The sequence below is a fragment of the Equus przewalskii genome, chromosome 8 (genome assembly GCF_037783145.1).
Source record: "Equus przewalskii isolate Varuska chromosome 8, EquPr2, whole genome shotgun sequence".
Taxonomy (NCBI): domain Eukaryota; kingdom Metazoa; phylum Chordata; class Mammalia; order Perissodactyla; family Equidae; genus Equus; species Equus przewalskii.
This window is the reverse complement of record NC_091838.1, coordinates 28735774-28754659: the sequence shown is the minus strand read 5'-3', so window position 1 is coordinate 28754659 and position 18886 is coordinate 28735774. Positions and strand designations below refer to the sequence as shown.

The 18886-nt window shown below is 35.7% G+C and overlaps 1 protein-coding gene across 21 annotated transcripts in view; it reads left to right on the top strand.

Moving 5' to 3' along the window:
* Positions 1 to 18886, top strand: part of RP1 (RP1 axonemal microtubule associated) — a 440182-nt gene that overhangs the window by 294181 nt on the left and 127115 nt on the right. For all 21 annotated transcript variants that reach the window (XM_070631597.1, XM_070631612.1, XM_070631605.1 and 18 more), the window contains 3 exons: positions 3562 to 3693; positions 13460 to 13644; positions 17782 to 17868. In XM_070631597.1, the coding sequence (XP_070487698.1) occupies positions 3562 to 3693; positions 13460 to 13644; positions 17782 to 17868 (404 nt within the window). The remainder of the gene's footprint in view (positions 1 to 3561; positions 3694 to 13459; positions 13645 to 17781; positions 17869 to 18886) is intronic.

Sequence of the window (18886 nt, the reverse complement as noted above, 5' to 3'; positions counted from 1 at the left end):
GTTTTGTCATTTTTTTCTTAGCCTGAGTAGATGCTTATTGATTTTATTGACCTTTCAAAGAACCAGGTTTTGGTCTCATTGATTTTTCTCTATTGATTTTCTGTTTTCAATTTCATTTGTTTCTGCTCTAGTTCATGATGCTGTATCTTTTACAACTTAAATAGAGTTGATAAATTCCTGGAAAATAAAAGATCCCTCTCATTCCCTCTTTTAATCAGTTTTGACAAATCACTTAACTTCTCTGTGCCTTGGTTTCTTCACCTACAATTTGGTTAGGCTTTGATTTAATTAATTTATTGTATATTGAGAATTTATAATAAAAGTCATTTATATTACTACCATTTAGCTGTGCCAACTATCTTCTGCAGCAAAACCTCTTCATTCTCTCTTTGATGAATTTACAGTCACAGTACTGTAAACCTTATAGGTAGGAGAAAGTTTGAAGAGGTATGAATGTGCTTACATTATCAGTTATCATAATGAGCCCATGGAGAAGGTTCTTAATGGATTATTTGGAAGTATGGAGGATTTGGAAGTTCTGTTCATTCCCATTGTTCCAGATAATAAGCCCACCCTTATAATTCCGTATAATAAGACCACTCTGCTACGTATAATTGAAAGAATATTGGATCAATATAACTTGTAACCTCTCATTAATTTCAGAGTACTATTGCTTTTTTAGAACATCTAGGTAACAGTGAATATATCCAAGTTTTATAAGTATCATAATGAAGACAAATTATGCACAATAATTATGCATAATAATCCTCTTGCTCTAATTCCAGCCTAGTTTGATGGTATTAGCCATCTTCTGTATACAAATCATGAGGCTTGGGGTATTGGTAACCTGAGAAAATGTAAGACTGAAGATATGGTAGAGACATCACATTTTTATTACAATAAGAGGAGTTTATTTTAGATTCAAGTATTATGGAAGTTTTATTAAAATATGTTTGGAAAATTCATTTTCACTTTATACTAGTCTGCTAAGATCATTCAAGCGTCAAAATCTAAGTGAAATACTATCATATGCCCAATTAATCAGATCCTGAATATGTATATTATGATTTTATTTAGAAAAATATGACAAAATATGTTTCAGATAATAAAATAGACTTCATGGATTTAAAATGTGCTTGCCATGATAACGTGGCATATTGCTATTATGTAAATTTTAGCTTGTTTTACTTTTTAAATAGCTGATATTAAATAAAACAAAAGTTTTTTACTAGTTCACTTTGTAGAGTTGCAGCCTATATGTCTAGTCGATCTTCATAATACTAAATTTTTGTATATAATGAGACAGTAGCTGAAGTGAATAAATTAATCATTCAGTTCCAGCTATATGTGTAATACATATCTTTTGATGGTATTTCCACATAGACAATTCTTGTTCCTTCATCTTCATCACAGATTTTATTTTGTGTTGCGGTTGATAAATGTTCACATTCTTTTTTAAGTTGTTAAAGAGAGACAGAGAGAGCACACTGGTAAAAGACAGTCCAATTAGAAATAGGTGGTGAATGCATTGGAAGGCCATTTGGTACTTGGATTTTGGACCTCCATCTGTGACCCACCTGGCCCAAAGGCAAAGTCGGTAGCCTTCTGTACAGAAGGACAGGAACGTCCTGGATGAGCTTTCCGGAAAATGTCTTACAGGCCCTGAATTTCCTACCAGTAAGGCAACTATTGTGTTTATAAAAAAAGGTTGACATCGGTTTTGAGGATGAGCTGGAATCTTGAGAAGTCGGTGCAGGGAGGGTAGAGAGAGAAGAGATGCTTATTCCCATTTCACAGTTCTCCTTATGCTGCGCCTGTTATACAACCCTTTCTATGCTTCTTTATAATTTCTAGGCTGGCACTTTAATTGCTTTCTCCTTTGTCCTCCCCAGGCACTCCATGCATGTGTCTGTACAGCATTTATCAATATATACCAGAGGTCATTGTTTATGTGTTCTCCCTCTGGGCTGCAACCCCATCAGTATCAAAGCCATTTCTTACTCATTGACTTATTCTTATGCTTATGGCAATGACTGGAAGAGAGATTATCTTCTCTACGTAAATCCTGGATTTCTATGTTATTTGTAAATAATATAGAACCTTAATTAAACCGTAATAAAATGAACCCTAAATTATATTTAGGAATCTTTTGATTTTTTTCCTCTCCAAGAATTCATTTATCCTCAGTGGACATGTATCTAGTTATTTCTGATCTTCCATTTGATATTTTAAAGTTCCTTTATTAGCCTCAATCTCCAGTGTCTAAGCACTGCATTGTAAATAAACCATATGGAAAGACTTTATGTTTTATAGGGTTTGATGTTTAAAAGCTTATTATTGTCTGAAATTATATCTTATAATACATGAAGGATATAAATGACAACATGATCACGGGCAGTTATTCAGACACCAGTATTGCATAGTCTGTGCCATCACTCCATATGATTAAGTGCTGCTAATTTCCTGTTGGCCATGTTAATGAGGTTGTTATGCCTTCTTATGCTGACATATATTTTATGAGTCATCTTAAATTATTGACTGCAATTGTGGTATTAAGAAGTAGCTGCTATTATTTATTATTATGTAGAATCAGACATCTATATAATTTTTGTTGCTGATGAGGTTTCTAAAATCTGACAGTCATGAGATGAATTACAACCATTTAAAAGTGGCTGTACTACCCAGTGGTGTAGTGGTTAACTTCACGCACTCCGCCTTGGTGGCCCAGAGTTCACAGGTTTGGATCCTGGGCGTAGGCCTACACACCACTCATTAAGCCGTGCTGTGGTGGTGACCCACATACAAAATAGAGGAAGATTGGCACAGATGTTAGCTTAATGACAATCTTCCTCTAGCAAAAAGAGGAAGATTGGCAACAGATGTTAGCTCAGGGCCACCCTTCCTCGCCAAAAGAAAAAAAGAAAAAAAAAGGCCATACTATGCCTAATCCTTAAGAATGAAACACAAACAACTTAAAATTTGAAATCCTAAATGCAAATGGCAATCATGAACATATACTGTCAAGTTGGAGTCATTATTCAGTTAGGTTGGAGATATCTATTCCTGAACAAGACGCCAAAACAACTTGCTTCTAAATAAAAGGCAGAAAAATAGCTAATGTTTTCTTCATTTATACGTATATGTGTATTTCTTTGATTCTCATATTTCGTTAAAGTCACATGAAGTATTGTTTAAATGATGTTTTAGTTATTTCCCCTCTTGATGAAGGCAAAGTACCAGATTATCAAAGGAGTTCCCATTTAGAATCTATATAAAAAACATCTTGAATAAGTCATTTGATTCATACTCTGGCATTAAATTATTGCTTGGATTTACAAAGCACTGAATAGATTTTATAGGAGTACCATTCACGCCCACCCTACTGCTAAGAATAAAAATCATTTTCTGATAACTACGTAAGGCAGAGTAAACCTACCTGACTAGGCGTTGAAAAGGAAACAATAGCAAAACTTAAACTTGAATAACTGAACATATGGTGAGTTTTCTGAGAAGAAACAAGTGATTTTGAGAGGATGGCATCTTTTAAAATCTTAATTTCAGTTGGCAGAGAAGACCCAACGGGTATATCTGCAACACCCAGTAAAGAAGAGGAGAAGATCCGTGGGTCAAAAAAACGGCAAGAAACACCCCCAGAATCTGAGGCCAGAGGTCCCTTACTTTCTTCAACTGCAAGTAAGCAACAACTTCTTTTCTTCTTTTGGTTTGTTTGTCTGCATTGCTTCTTTGTGGCCGCCTCAGGAAGAACACCAAATTATTTTTATAATACAGGTTACATTATGCCACACATACTTGCTTTTAAGCTATCATCTTGCTTTTTTTATGCTTGGTTTTTGTATTCCAAAGAATACATATATTTTAAAATGTGTTTATTTCTTTATCTCAACTTCGATGTTCATTCCAAAACATGACTTGAAAAGAAGATAGTTTAAATTATGACATTGTATTGGACTGTCACCTGCAAAATATTTAATGAATAACAGCAGATTCTCGCCAAAGTATAACTAACAACAAAACTAATCTCCTGCAGTGTTCTCATGTAGAACCTGAGGCATGAATACAGTACTCTAGGACTCAGAGGTTTGACTCTTGAGTTTCTCCTAGTCTGTTTGATCATTTTTCTTGCTCTTAAATGTGTTCCTTTGTATCTGACTAGGAAGTAAAATGAATGGTATCTGACAAATTCTGTGCCTCAGAATCTAGTCATCTTTGGGTAAAATGAAATAGTGGACCACTGTCTGAACCGTTTTTTTTAAACCCATCTTAACAGACAGATAAATTGTAATGTTATCTTTAAAAAAGTGCCTTTTGCAAATTAGTTATCGGGTGTACTTTGTTCTCTTTCAGATAGTAATGGAAAATAAATGTCTCTTGCTGACAACCGCATGATACTATCTCATCAACCAGAGGGAAGAGAAATTAGCCTTTTGATTTTTGTTGCATTGGACTAGGCCCAGTTTTATATTTCCATGTCATATCATGAATCCATGGAGCAGTGTGACAAATCACGCTGCATGAGAAACATGTGCTTAAAATTTTTCACAGAAGGAGAATTAAATCTTGTGTCAGGAAGTAATGGCACCTAAATCTGGGATGGCCACCTCAAGTAAAATTTGACGGGGTTGAAAATAGCATGCTAGCTGAAATCTCTAGGAATAGACACTTTTTTATGAGTAGCAAAATGCTTAAGAGAAAAATCTTCTCTATATCTTCTGAAAATTTGTCTGTTCTGGCAAAAACATTTAAAAAATGTTACTGTGTTGATTTTTTTAAAGTTTAAGGTGCACCACATGTTGATTGGATACATTTATATACTACAATTGTAGCATTAGCTACCACCTTTATCATGGCATGTAATTATCATTTCTTTTTTGTGATGGGAATAATTAAGATCTAGTCTCATGGTAAGTTTGATGTTTATAATACAATATTGTGGTTTATAATCACTATACTGTGCATTTGACCTCTAGGTCTTATTTATCTACTAGTTCCAAGTTTGTGCCCTTAAACATCTTTCCTGCTCCTCACACCCCCTCCTCCTCTTAGCCCTTGATAACCAACATTTTGCTTTCTGTTTTTATGAGTTCGGCTTTTTTTAGATTCCACGTATTAGTGATATAATACAGTATTTGTCTTTGATTTATCTCACTTATCATAATGTTCTTAAGGTCCATCTGTGTTGTTGCAAATGGCAGGATTTCCTTCTTTCTCATGGCTGAATAACATTCCATTGTACATATATACCGCATCTTTTTTATCCATTCATCTGTGGCGGGCATTTAGGTTGTTTCCATATAATGGCTATTGTGAATAACACTGCAATAAACATGAGAGTTTATGTACCTCTTTGATATCCTGTTTTCATTTCCTTTGGGTGTATACCCAGAAGTGGAATTGCTAAATCATATGGTACTTCTATTTTTAATTTTTTGCGGGATGTCTGTGTTGTTTTCCATAGTGGCTGCACCAATTTACATTCTCACCAACAGGGTACAAGGATTCCCTTTATTCCGTATCCCCACCAACACTTGTTATCTTCTATCTTCTTGATGATAGACATTCTAACAAATGTGAGGTGATACCTCATTGATTTTGATTTGCATTTCCCTGATTATTAGTGCTGTTGAGCATCATTTCATGTACTTGTTGGCCATTTGGATGTCTTCTTTAGAAAATGTCTATTTAATTTCTTTGTCCAGTTTTTGGGTCTTTTTGGTGAGATAGATTGTCCCTGAGCTAACATCTGTGCCAATCTTCCTCCATTCTGCATGTGAGACACTACCACAGAGTGGTTTGACAAGTGGTGTGTATGTCTATGCCTATGCTCTGAACTCACGAACCCTGGGTCACTGAAGCTGAGCAAGTGAACCTAACCACTACACCACCAGGCTGGCCTCTATCTGTCCATTTTTTAATCAGATTTTTTTTGTTATTGAGTTGTGTGAGTTCATTATATATTTTTGATATTAACCCCTTATCCAATATCTTTGTTACATTTTTAAGGATTGGAAGCTTTAAGTTTCGGATTGATGCTGGGTAGCCAAGTAATTTTCAAAAATGATAAAATTTGGCCTCGTGATAAATATAGACCTTTTCAAATCATTCTTTCATTTAATAAATCATCATATGTGCATTGTGTGCCTACTAAGTGTCAGATATAAGGAAATACAGTGATGGGCAAAACAGATTTGGTCTCTACCTCTTGAAGTCTAGTGAGCCAGATAAACATTAAACAATCACACAAAAATATAAAGTTAAAAATGGATAATGAGATGAAGAAAACATCCAGGGCACACTAGACACAAAATAAAATTTAAGTTATTCATTCATTGTAAAAAGACATAATTTCTTTATTATGATTAATGGCAATACAGTAGAAATGGAGAGTGGGCCTACAACTGAGAAAAGGGAGACTCAGCTTAATTTATTAATGAGCTATTTAAAACACTGACATAACACAGACTTTGCACTTTAAATCCTGGAAATCCAAATGACAAAGCTCTCTTGTGCAAATGCCATCTACAAAAAGCCCATGATTTGTTTAAATCTTGCCTTCTCTGATTACAATAGAAATGGTTTTTGTAAGCATCCATGACTTCAGGTGGAAAAAAATGTCTTCACATATGAACATACCTGGAAGACTGTTATTCATTACTAATTACATCATGACTCTCTTTCTACCTCTATCAATATTTTGTCTTCTTTCTACTTCTATCAAGTATCTGCAGTGGTTAAAAGTTGTTTCTTACAAGAAAGACCTTCCTCTTGGTTTTGCAACTTAGCTCTCATGCTAGGTAGATTTGGGTTACATTAGCCATTCATGTTAAAATATGTGTTAGTCAAAAAGTACTTAGGAAGACATTTAATTATTTTAACGATATCGAAAACAACCATCATCTCCTGAAGAATGAGATTATGTTTGTCAGTCTATTTTCAGGATATAGTTCAAGATGTATATAGTTCAGGGGATGAGATATTATAGATAAAATAAACCTGTCCTCGGTATTCAAAATACTCATTTATTAAAAAGAAATATGGAAATTTTCTCATCTATATCAAAGGTTGACAAATGTTTGGAAGTTATGATACCACATATGCAATAAATAGTGCTTTTGTAGTAGTGAATAGAGTCATAATGCCATGAAATTTGCCGGGCTTTCCTTTAGGGCCAAGTTGAATTTTGATACTAGTTTTATTAGAGTAGGGAGGCTTTGAGGAAGGAATCTTTCTTTTTTAGGTAAATTTTTATTTATGGAAAATTTCAAACATTTACTACAGTAGAGACGGAATAATGAATCCCCATGTACCCATTGTCCCACTTCAACAATTATCAACATATGCCTAATCTTACTTTAGTTCTAGTCTTTCACATTGTGCCCTATAGTGCCTCCACTGGGTTAAAGCAAATCCAAGGCATCATATCATTTCATGCATAAATACTTTAGAAAATCATAATTTTTTTTTTGGTGAGAAATATTGGCCTTGAGCTAACATCTGTTGCCAATCTTCCTTTTTTTGCTTGAGGAAGATTGGCACTGAGCTAGAATCTATGCCAATCTTCCTCTATTTTTTGTATGAGGGATGCTGCCACAGCATGGGTTGATGAGCGGTGTGTAGGTCTGCACCTGCGATCCAAACCTGTGAACCCCAGGCTGCGAAAGTGGAGTACAAACGTAACCACTACACCACGAGGCCAGCCCCTGGAAACTCACATTTTGAAAACTATTAAAATATTTGAGAATATAAAATATTTGAGATTATAAATTTCTTCTGCATAATTTTAAGTTTGGAAACATTGCATCTAAAAACATTCAAACCAAATATAAAAATATAAGACATAACTTGATACCCTGAGCTGAAATTGTCCTTAGAAATTTTCACTGTAACCTATTAGTTTTATGAATGAAAAGACTGAGACCCAAGAGGATGGTGGTTGAAGTCTCACCTCTGTATCAAGATGAAGCTGCTCTGTGTGTGGGAACTTCAGCAGTGCGGTACGACAGCTACAGCAGTCCTTAATCTGTCTGTGGTGGTGTCTCATTGGTGTTACTGGGCAAGGCCTAGTCAGTGCCAAAGTCTCAGCCATAGGATATTCTTTCTTTAAATTTTTTAGATGACAGCACTAAGAACCAAACATACCTGGGCAAAAAAATATGAAATTCATTATCAAGTTGAAGTGTTCCTTAAAGGCAGTCACAATAAATTGTTTATTCTGAAAAAAAAGTAAAACATACAAAGCATAAAGGAAAAATTAAAATTATATCATCTTATTACCCTCCTAAAATACTTTAAATATTTATACTTATATATAAATATATGTATGCACATGTATAAGTTATGTTGGGGTATATAATTTTTAAATCCGTTTTTCAGTTAGTAGAAGATAACATAAGTATTTTTCATAACATTAAATAATTTTAGAAAATAATTTAATAGCTGCAAATAATCTATTGTATAGATGTACCATAACATATTACCTATCCTCTTACTATTGGAATTATTTTTTCAAATTTTTTCAAGTGTAATTTGTAATTGACACTCATCTGTATTTTGTATGTTTTTTAGAATAATTCTTATAAATGGAATTACCAGGTAATGGATTATGTTAATTATTCTTCAAATTGGGATCTAAGTGTTTGTTTCTTTCCAATATTAAGAAAAAAACAGCACCCAGTATCCACAGTAAAATACGGGTTTATTGTTTGTGTGTGTGCTCGTGCTTTAGTGGTAAATTGCAATGTAAAGGTGGTGTAAATTTTCAGTAGAATGAAGATTTGAAGGGACCTTTGATCTGATGAAGGTAGTGTAATTCAGGTGAAGAATGCAGCAGTAAGCCATTCCATTTCAAGCAATCCTAATCACTTGAAAGTACCTCTCTATGTTGAGCAGAAACCTACTCACTATAAATTCTTTTTTTTTTTTAAGATTTTATTTTTTCCTTTTTCTCCCCAAAGCTCCCCAGTACATAGTTGTACATTCCTTGTTGTGGGTCCCTCCAGTTGTGGCATGTGGGACGCCGCCTCAGCATTGCTCGATGAGCAGTGCCATGTCTGCTCCCGGGATTCAAACCAACGAAACACTGGGCCGCCTGCAACGGAGCCCGTGAACCCAACCACTCGGCCACGGGGCCAGCCCCTATAAATTCTTTTGACCCACAAAGTCAACATCCACCTCTATAAAATAAACCTTGTTTTTTCTTAGTTATTCTCATTTCTTCTTGGTATATTCTTCTTATATTTGTATGTAAATATACTAAAAAATGGATTCTTAGTGTTTCTTTTTAGTATATTCTCTTCTATTTCAAATATGTTGTTTTAATAGTGCCTCCTAATGCATGTTTTCAAAATTCTTTACCTTTATGAATATTCATTTTAAAGTGTGAATCTCCAAGTAGGAGCCTGCCTTCTCATGGTATTCCTTTAATGTGGACCCTATGCATCTGTTAATATAGTCTCGGCTTGTAATACATGTTTAGGCATCTCTATTGCACTCTTGGTATATATTAAGATCATTAGGATATTTTATTCATAATATCTTTTCCCTGAAAAATATGTAACTGATTGTTTGAACCAAATTGCAGACCTTTATCTTGATACCAGTTAGTTTTCATCTTCTTGGTATCAGTCCAACTTTCTAGCTTATTGGAATAGCTTTGATTTTTTGATCCTGTTTTCTATTTGTTAGCTATCCCTACTAGCTTTGTGCTTCCTGTGCTTTGTGTAAATATCTACCATACCTTACATCAAGAAACTGATAAATCCATGAATAAAACAGGATTATTCGTGTTAATTTTGTAGAAATAGATATTTTTACATTGCAGGAGACCTAGTGAGAGAATGTTTAACTTCTTATGTTTTCTAGATGATTTTACATTTTTTAAAATTAGGGTTAAATAATAACCATTTTTCTGATACTGTGCTATTACATATAAGGGACATTTGTTTTCAGTTTTTGCTCTACAGTTAGTATAAATCAGCTTTCTAAAACACTGTGTTGAAAAAGTACACAAAAGTTTACAAAACTTGTCTTTTTATGCCCACGCTCTATGATGGTGATTCATGCCTTTAGTTGACCTCAACTTTGATCCTTCCATGAAATATTAGAATCAGCTAATTTGCTATTTTTTTGTGTGAGTAATTTTTTCTTTCTCCAGAGCTTCAGGAGACCAGTAGCACAAAGGTAGCTTAGCTTTTCTTTTGTCTGACTCAAACTGATTGGTGTTTAATTAAAGAGTTCTGTCACCCCTACAAAGAACATTTTTAAGTCATCTGAATAAATTTTAGGTACTATAGAATTTATTCAGAGACCCTGAAGGAGTCTTGGTTAATCCTTATTAATTTGGTTAATTTTCCCAGTTTAGAATATATTAAACCTCTAGTCAAAAAAACAGCTGCTTTTATGGTTCTTAAATGGATAAATTTAGGATCTGAGACTAATGCACTTTGGTTCATTTCCAAAAGATTATGGCATTAGGTTGAATTCATATTCAATTGATGATAGCACAAACTTTAATCTACTGTTCTATATTAAAGATTATACCATATTAAGTCATAAATTTTGTAACGAGTGCACCCTGATAATGTGTTATGTTTGTACAAATGTTATTGTGAAAATGTTAGAACAGGAAGAAAAGGCTTTAGAGATTGTCACCTGATTTGCAGATTAAATCAAGCATGCATGTGAATGCACTTGTGTATGGACACCCCAAAAAACTAAAACCAAGTAACGGTGGCCTCCTGACCCCATTCCGGGGCTTTTCAGTTCACAGTTCAGTGTTCGTGTTCATTGTTTATTTACTGGCCTTCCTGCCTCGGTCTCTCTCTGCTAAATTTAGTTCATCTTCTTTCAGACTGATCTTTCTAATGCTCAGATCATATCACCACCACACTTTGGAATCTTGGCTGGCTCCCTCTTGCCTGCACTAGAGTGTGCCAACTCCTTTCCACCTTGCCCAGTGCTTTTCGTGATCTCACTCTTTCTCCTCTTCTCACGTAGCATCTCATGTGATCTCATGTTCAACCACGTGTTCCCATGCGCAGTTCTTCCAGCATGACTGCTACTTCAAGCCTTTGTACATGCTGGGCATGCTGTTCCCTCTATGTAGAATGCCCTTCCCTTCCTCTTTGTTCAAAATTCTCATTCATCCTTCTACATCCAGCACCAAGGTTCCCTCCATAAAGTATTTCCTGCACACCCTTCCACGCAGTTATTCACTCCCGGCTCTCTGCTACATCTGAACTTTGTAGTACTTCTTTCATTCTCTATGAATGTGTCTGAAAGTTTAAAATCCAAATATTTATACATCTGTCTTCCCCACTAGATAGTGTGTATCTTCAGGGTGAGACTCTCATTGTTTATCTTTCAAACTTTTAATCTGTGCCACTAATATGTAGAGAGCAATGAACCTAACTCAGTGCCTAGCAAATAATAGGAACTAAATAAAACTTTCTTGACTTTAATAAAAATAATCCTTTTAGATGACTAAGATATTCATAAGAGATTAAGTAAATGATTAGCTTCCTAAAGAGTATCTTACTGACCTAAATCACTGATTAGTCTCTGAGTCTCATGGATGTGCTGTGGAGTTTTCATCAGTAGAGATCTGATTGCACTGTTGTCTATGGTCTGGAGAAATTCCAAGTGTGTTTTCCAGGTTCCTGATAGTGCTTGACTAGAAATGGCAGGCAGGACAGTCAAGTGTTCACGTACAATATGTGAGTTTTGAAAATGAGATTGTGTCATAAAATTTTTGCACCAATTTTTATAATATTTTCCAGGTCAGCTACCTTTGATGTTGTATCCAGAATAGCATGGGACTCAAACTTTCTCTGCCTGGGATTGAAGTTTAAGTCTTTTTTGCTATTGCTTGTGTAACTCTGGGCAAATTACTTAACTTCTGAGTCCCAGTTTGTCCGTAATAAAGGAGAGTACCTCATAGGACTAGTGTGAGGACTGAGTGAGGTTGACACAATAATGAATATTAAGTGCCTAGAACAGTGCTTAGCATAGAATGAAATTGTGCATTCCGGTGAACTGTGTTTAAGTGAAAGTGGAACATCTAAACTCGTTTGTTTAAATGCAAGGCTTTGGAGTTAGACATTCCGTCATTTACTTGCTATATGATTTGGGCATATTATTTAACCTCTGCCTCTTTTCTTCATCTTAAAATTGACATCATAATTTGACTGACTTTGTGGGATGAGAAGTGCATATGAGACATTCAACACAGAGCCTAGCATGTAGCAGGAGCTTAGTAAATGGTGATCATGATGTTAATTGAAGGAAACATGCTTGCTGTTATAATGACAGAGATTACCCAAGACAGTAAAGAGAAGGCAGCCTTAAAAAAATGAATGCCAGTTATTTCTTAGTATTTGTTTCCATTTATAACTTTTTTTGTATAGTTTTTTGAAGGAATTTTGTTCATTATAGCAGAAAATTAGTTATTTGCTGGGTTTGTCATCATCTCTGTTGATACTGTACTGTAAGATTGTAGGTGCTGTCTACGGTTGCCTATAGTTTCAAGTCACAGAATTAAAGATAGGAAGAATCTTGGTTTCCTTTTGATCATTTGACACGAGGAAATTTATCTCATTACCCAAGTCTGTAATATTTGTACCTGTAACATGCAGTTGTTGGGGCAATCCAGACAACCAATGCCGAGTAGCTTGGGAGATGTTCTTGCCACTGCATGCTCCCGGATCTCCTTAGATGAGGCAACAGGCTAAAGTGCATAAAGAAGAAAGTAGTTTTAGTTGGGGACTTCACTTCGTAAACATCTCTTGTAAGCAAGGAGGGGCTGTTTGGGAAGTGCTGAGTGATGGAGGCTTCCTTGTGCAACACTGCTGCTGTGCAGTCCCTGCCCTCACAGACTAACCTGCCCTAAGCACCTCAGAATCATTTGCATTTGGGAAAATTCTGTCTTTAGCTCCAAGCGCTTTCATTGCCCTCTCCAGTAGGATATTTTTTCCTGAAATGTTTTAGAAAAATTTTCTCTCTTCTCAATTTTGCCATTTTTACACCTCATTTGAAAATGTATTTTAGTTCCACTTTTCTTTTGTTACTTTGTATTGTAGTAATTCTACCTAAAAATCTGTAAGCCAGGCAGGCAGCTTTATGAAAAATCTATGGACACAGAACTACAAATTCCAGCATGCGTCTGTGTTGTAGTGTTGAGGACAAGTGAAAGATTGCCAGGCAATTCAGATCTTTATTGTTCTAATTTAATTTACTTCAGTAGTTCAGTTTCAGTTGCCTAGAACCTTGCTGTGAAGAGGCAAGCACAAATTAGCTCCCTACAGTTGTAGCAGTTCACTGCCTCCCTACCCTGCCCCACTCATCCTCTACTCTGTTTTGATGTCCTTGGGCTCCATGTGACAAAGGATTCTGTCAGCCTGATGTTGCATTGGATCTGCTACTAATGCCTTTTTTTCCCCTATAGAAGAGATCAGTGAGACTCTTCTGTCAGAAGATGAATGGAAGGTGTTAGTGCTGACAGGAAATACAGGGACTCAAGCCAATGTCACACTATGGGTGTATGGAGATGAAGGAGTCACTGGACCAATAAGTCTTAGCAAGGACAGCTCAGAGCAGCTCTTCCTTCCAAGACAGGAGGATGAGTTTCAGGTAAACAATATTGGCAGTAATTTTGTTCTTTGAACATTTTAAAGGTATTTCTGTAACACAGGAGAGTGTGATTGTGTGTGTGTATATCCTGTATAAAATAAATCTCGGGTCTCTTAGAATCCCCATAAGTTATCCTAATGCCTATTGTAATCGTCAAAGGAAACATTTTTTTCCTCACATATTCTCTACCAATCAGGAAAGTTGTGGAAGAAAATTGCTTTCTTTAAAGATAATTTGGTTTAGGCCGTTGGTTTGAATCTGGCCCCACAAACCATCAACCTCAACTCAAATTGTAACCAGATAATAAGCCATTTAGAGATTCTTCTGGTAATGAAAACCCTTCTTTTGTATAATTCCATATACTGTTACATGTTGCTCAGCTGAGCTGTATGGGTGTGAAATCATTTTTTTTTACATCCTCAGAGGCCGTGTTTTGAAGCTCTGACCCTTGCCCGTTCAAATCTCTCTCTCCTTTCCTTAGCATCAAAGAATGCTGGGCCGCATTACTTTGAGTACCGCTGGTTGCCTCTCCTAATTTCCTCAGGGCTTTGGAGAAATTTCACTTTAGACAATTACATTATACCTCACTAATGTACCCCACCCCCACAGAGTGAAAGCACATGGTTCTTTGGTGCACTGTGAAAAAGCAGTTGATCTCCCTGGAGAGTATTCCTTTTGTATCCTAAGGCTGGATAAAGAATAGAGAATGATTAAGGCCAACTCGAGTCACCAGGAAGGCAAGGCTGTTTGGGGCTGCAGTACCTGGCAATCACTAATACCCAGATGGTTTCTAGATCTTCTACTTTTGCAATCATTAGAATTTTAGAGAAGAAAAGCAGTTGTCTGAGGTCATGAAGGAGCAGTTTGGCTCAATGCACAGGCAGTCATACCTTCTACAACCCATGCATTTCAAAAGATTATTTGAAGATGATTGTTCAGAACTCACAACACATATGTCATGATTAGATCCCTAGGCCACCCCACCAAAGTCTATTAGTACCCATAATATACCTTGCGGTATATTATGTGCTAAACTGCAAACTAAGTGAGCTGGATTAGCATCCTAGTTTTCCATATATTCACTCTGTGACCTTGAATATATTACTTATTTTCTCCAGGCCAGCTTTTGTTTTTAAATACAGAATGAAGGCAATGACATCAGGAATTTTCTAAATTCCAGAGTGGTCTGATGATAAAAAGAAAAAATATATGTACATTAAGAAAAGCTTATTGACATATGGGAAATATAATAAATTGGTTAAGAACAGAGGCCTTGGAGTCATGGAGACCAGGTTCAAAGATCAACCTTACATTAGTCCTGTCACGTTGAACAGGTTGCTTATCCTCACTAATCTTTAATTTCTTTCTTAGTAAAGACAGGGAGGTGGGTATTAATGCTTACTTTGAAAGCTTGTTGTGAGGTTTAAAGTATGTTTGGGAATGTGTGTGATGTGCATTGTGCCTGGTAGATGGAAAGTATTCTACAAATGACAGATTATCTTTACAGTCACGGAGGATAATGGTCAGTGGCATCAGCATATGTTTTCTCCTAGCTTCTCCTGTTTACTGTGAAGTGAGAGCAGGGACTTACCCAGCTCTAAGCTACTACCTTAATGGGAGAGATCAGGGATGGGTATGAAAGCCCCATAGGAGTCTAGGGCCTGTGGGCCCTAGGCCAGCAGCATGGGCATCACCTGGGAACTCGTTAGACATGCAGAATCTTAGGCCCCCCACCATGTCTACTGAATGAGAATCTGCATTTTAACAAGATCCCCAGGTAATCTGTGTATACACTAATGTTTGAGAAGCACTGATCTGGGGTTTAAGGGACAATAGGACTGGGGCCTCTTGACAGTCTGAGAACCCTAAATGAGGACTGGCCAGCTCATTCCTATTCACTGTCTTCTATGGGCATTGACGTCTTTGTTCTTTTTCACTGGTATCATTTGCCACTTCTAAATTAATCTTTCATTTACTTTTCCTTCCTTCCAATCCTGAAGTGAGCACATAGTCATTTTTGAGGACAGTGTGCTATTTCTGATCAAACAGGCTTTGGTTTGAATTTTACTTTTGGAACTTACTGTGTTTCCAGCTGTGTATCCCTAGACAAATTACTTAAGTGTTTTTAAATTTCTTTGTTCCTTAAAGTCGGCTTTTTAAAGAGCCCTGCTCTTCATGGGGCTGCTGTACAGACTGGAAGAGACCATGCTTGTCAAGCGCTTGCCCCTTGGCTGGCACATAGCTGAGCTCATTGCATGGTAGTTCCCTTCTCCAAAAGTAGCAAGTAGGCAGCCATGAAGTCACATATGTTTGGTAACATGACCGTTCAGTTAGCCCTTTATTTTTTTCATTTAGAATGTGTAGAAAGAGAAAGTTTACACTTAAGTGCTAATAGATTCTTGGGACAATGAAAGGATATCTAAAGATTGGCTTACCTTTCAGAGAAAAACCAAGGCCAGACTATGGGATAACTTCTTACTTCCTCTGGTGAGAAGAGCTAGCTTCTAAGTTCTGCCACTGACAGCAGCTCTTGGAGTAAGAAAGTTGGTGGAAGTTGGCTCTGAGGGATTAACAGTCCTCTTTTCCTTCCTCCTAGTCAATAGCATCATAGTCTTTGACTGGGTGTTGTAATAGCCCAGGACTGGTCTAGCCACTGCAGTCTATGGGGGAAAGTGGTTTTGGTGATGATGGGAAGTTAAAAAAGTGAATTTCTGATTATGGAAAGTGAATATGAAAGAGGAATTATTTTGATGGCTTGTTGGTCATCTGACTGTCCAGCTGTTTCAGGGTCTTGTTCATTGGTAGGCAATGACGTAAGTCAACATAATATGAAAGTGCCTACCTATTCATATCTAGTTTGTGGAAGTAGATGAGTATCTGTAGTAGAAATAATGATAATGACTATATTTAAACTATTAAATGATATAGTGTATTGCCTTTTTTAATCCTCACAGTTTAGTGTCCTGGACATATCTTATTATACTAAAAATGTCTGTTTGTAAATCTGTCTCCCTCATTAGATTATAAATTTCTCTAACTTAGGGACTGTGCCATCACTTTCATCTTTGTATACTTGTGGACTTGCACAATGTCTATATTATTGTGTTAAATAAACATTTATTTAGTTGAACTGAAAATTGTATGCAAGAGACATTATGTCCATTCAACAGATAAAGAAATCGAGGGCCAGAGATATAAAACACCATATTTTACTCAGATTACAACAGCCTGGATAGCAGTTGAGCTCAAAGTGATTCCAAAGCCGATTCCCCACAATGCTACTTGGATTAATAAATATTCTTGAACCATGTCAAAAACTAACCAAGTATACGTATTCTGTAGGCAGATTTATTTCTCTTCCTTGAACTTTGAAAATCTATATCTTATCCTATAGTCAAACAAAAGAGGATTTTCAGAGTAAAAGGAAGTTCTAGACTCACTGGTACTTTTTCCTTAAGCTTATAGAATAGCTATATTTAGCTTTGATGAAAATTGCTTTTTTTTCTTCTTAAAATAAGAGCCCATCTTTCTGTCATTGGAACTCAGCTCAGAAGACATTGGCTTACAGTGAGAAATGTGTGCTAGTCAGAGAACTGAGCATATGTATGTTCCTTATCCTATTCTTTCATCTGACTCCTTCTGCATATTTTTAGTCGTCTCATGATATTTCTGTTTCATATTCTGTGTCTGTGTAGTCCACTGATAGCTTCTTGAGAGGGCTTAATCTCCAGACTCTGAAAGGGTCGCTGAGAGTTTTTCAACTCTTAGGAGTAAAAAAATGCATTTAGTAAGAAGAAGAGAAAGAATGATTTTTGCATTTTGATTATTTTATCGAGAGCACGTTGGTTTATAATATTATGTAAATTTCAGGTGTACATCATTATATTGCAGCTTCTGTATAGTCTGCATTGCATTTATCACCAGTAGTCTAGTTTTTATCCATCACCATACCTATATGCCCCTTTACCTCTTTCACTCTCCCCCTCCTTCCCCTCTGGTAAGCACTAATCTGTTTTCCTTATCTATGTGTGTGTTTCTTTATCTTCCACATACGACCGAAATCATATGAGAAAGAATTTTTTAATGTGCTTAATTAAAAACATTCTGCTAATTTTTTCTTCTTTGCATTTCATCCAGATTGAAATAAGGAACATTGGAATAATATATAAGATAAGGATTGGACATGATGGAACTAGCGAGCAACCTGAGTGGAACTTACAGAGGGTAATGTTTTTTATTTTGTGCTTCACAGTTATTGTTATTAAAAGAAATAAGCAGCCTTCTTAAAGCAATGAGAAAGATAACATATTTTCCTAATTGTTGTAAATAATGTGAACAAAATTTTTGTGGCTATAACACTGTAAAGAAATATGGTTCCTCCCTGTGAGATTTTTTAAAATAGCATTTTTATAGTTATATTTACAAAGGCGATCTGTGTTCATGGAAGAAGATCTGAAGAATATAGTAAAGTATAAGAATAAAAATGAGTTGTTATTCGTTAATCATTAGATGACCAGTGGGGTGGTTCATTTCTTTCAAATCTTTTTTCTATGAATCTCTCTCATGAACTTCCTCACTCTATCTACATAGACACACGTAAATATATAAATGTATATATTTTATATACATTTTGCCATTTTATATATTTATATTTTGCCCTTTTAATAAAATTGAATCATGTTATGTATGCACTTTGGGATCCTGTCCTTTTTTTCCCCGACTTAATCATAGCAATAAAAACAATAATAATAAGTGTTTGCTGAGTGCTTACCGTATACCAACTGCCTTGGAAATACTATCATATTTCTGTTGCTTAACAGCAACTCTTTGATTTAGCTACCACTGATATCCTTATTTTATAGATGAGAAAACTGAGGTTCAATAAAATTAAATGATTGGATGTGGTTACTTAGTAAATTGTCTTATTGTATGCTGGACTCCAAGGACTGAGATCTTAAACACTATCATTGAGCCTTACGTTTGTTTTCAAAAATATATGTCAATTAAATTCTCAGAAGCCATGAGATTTCTGTGTGGAGGCAGTAATTATTGTGGAGTCAGATGACATGGTTTGAATCACTAGAACATCTCTGCTTTCTAGCTTTAAATACTGTCACTGATTTCTTTATAGTACATGATATGTTATTTTAAAATGTTTGAGGTTTAAGATTTTGAGTACCACTGATAGAATCTAGAAAATTTATCATTTTCCCATTTAAAATGCTTTTAAATCTTATCTGTG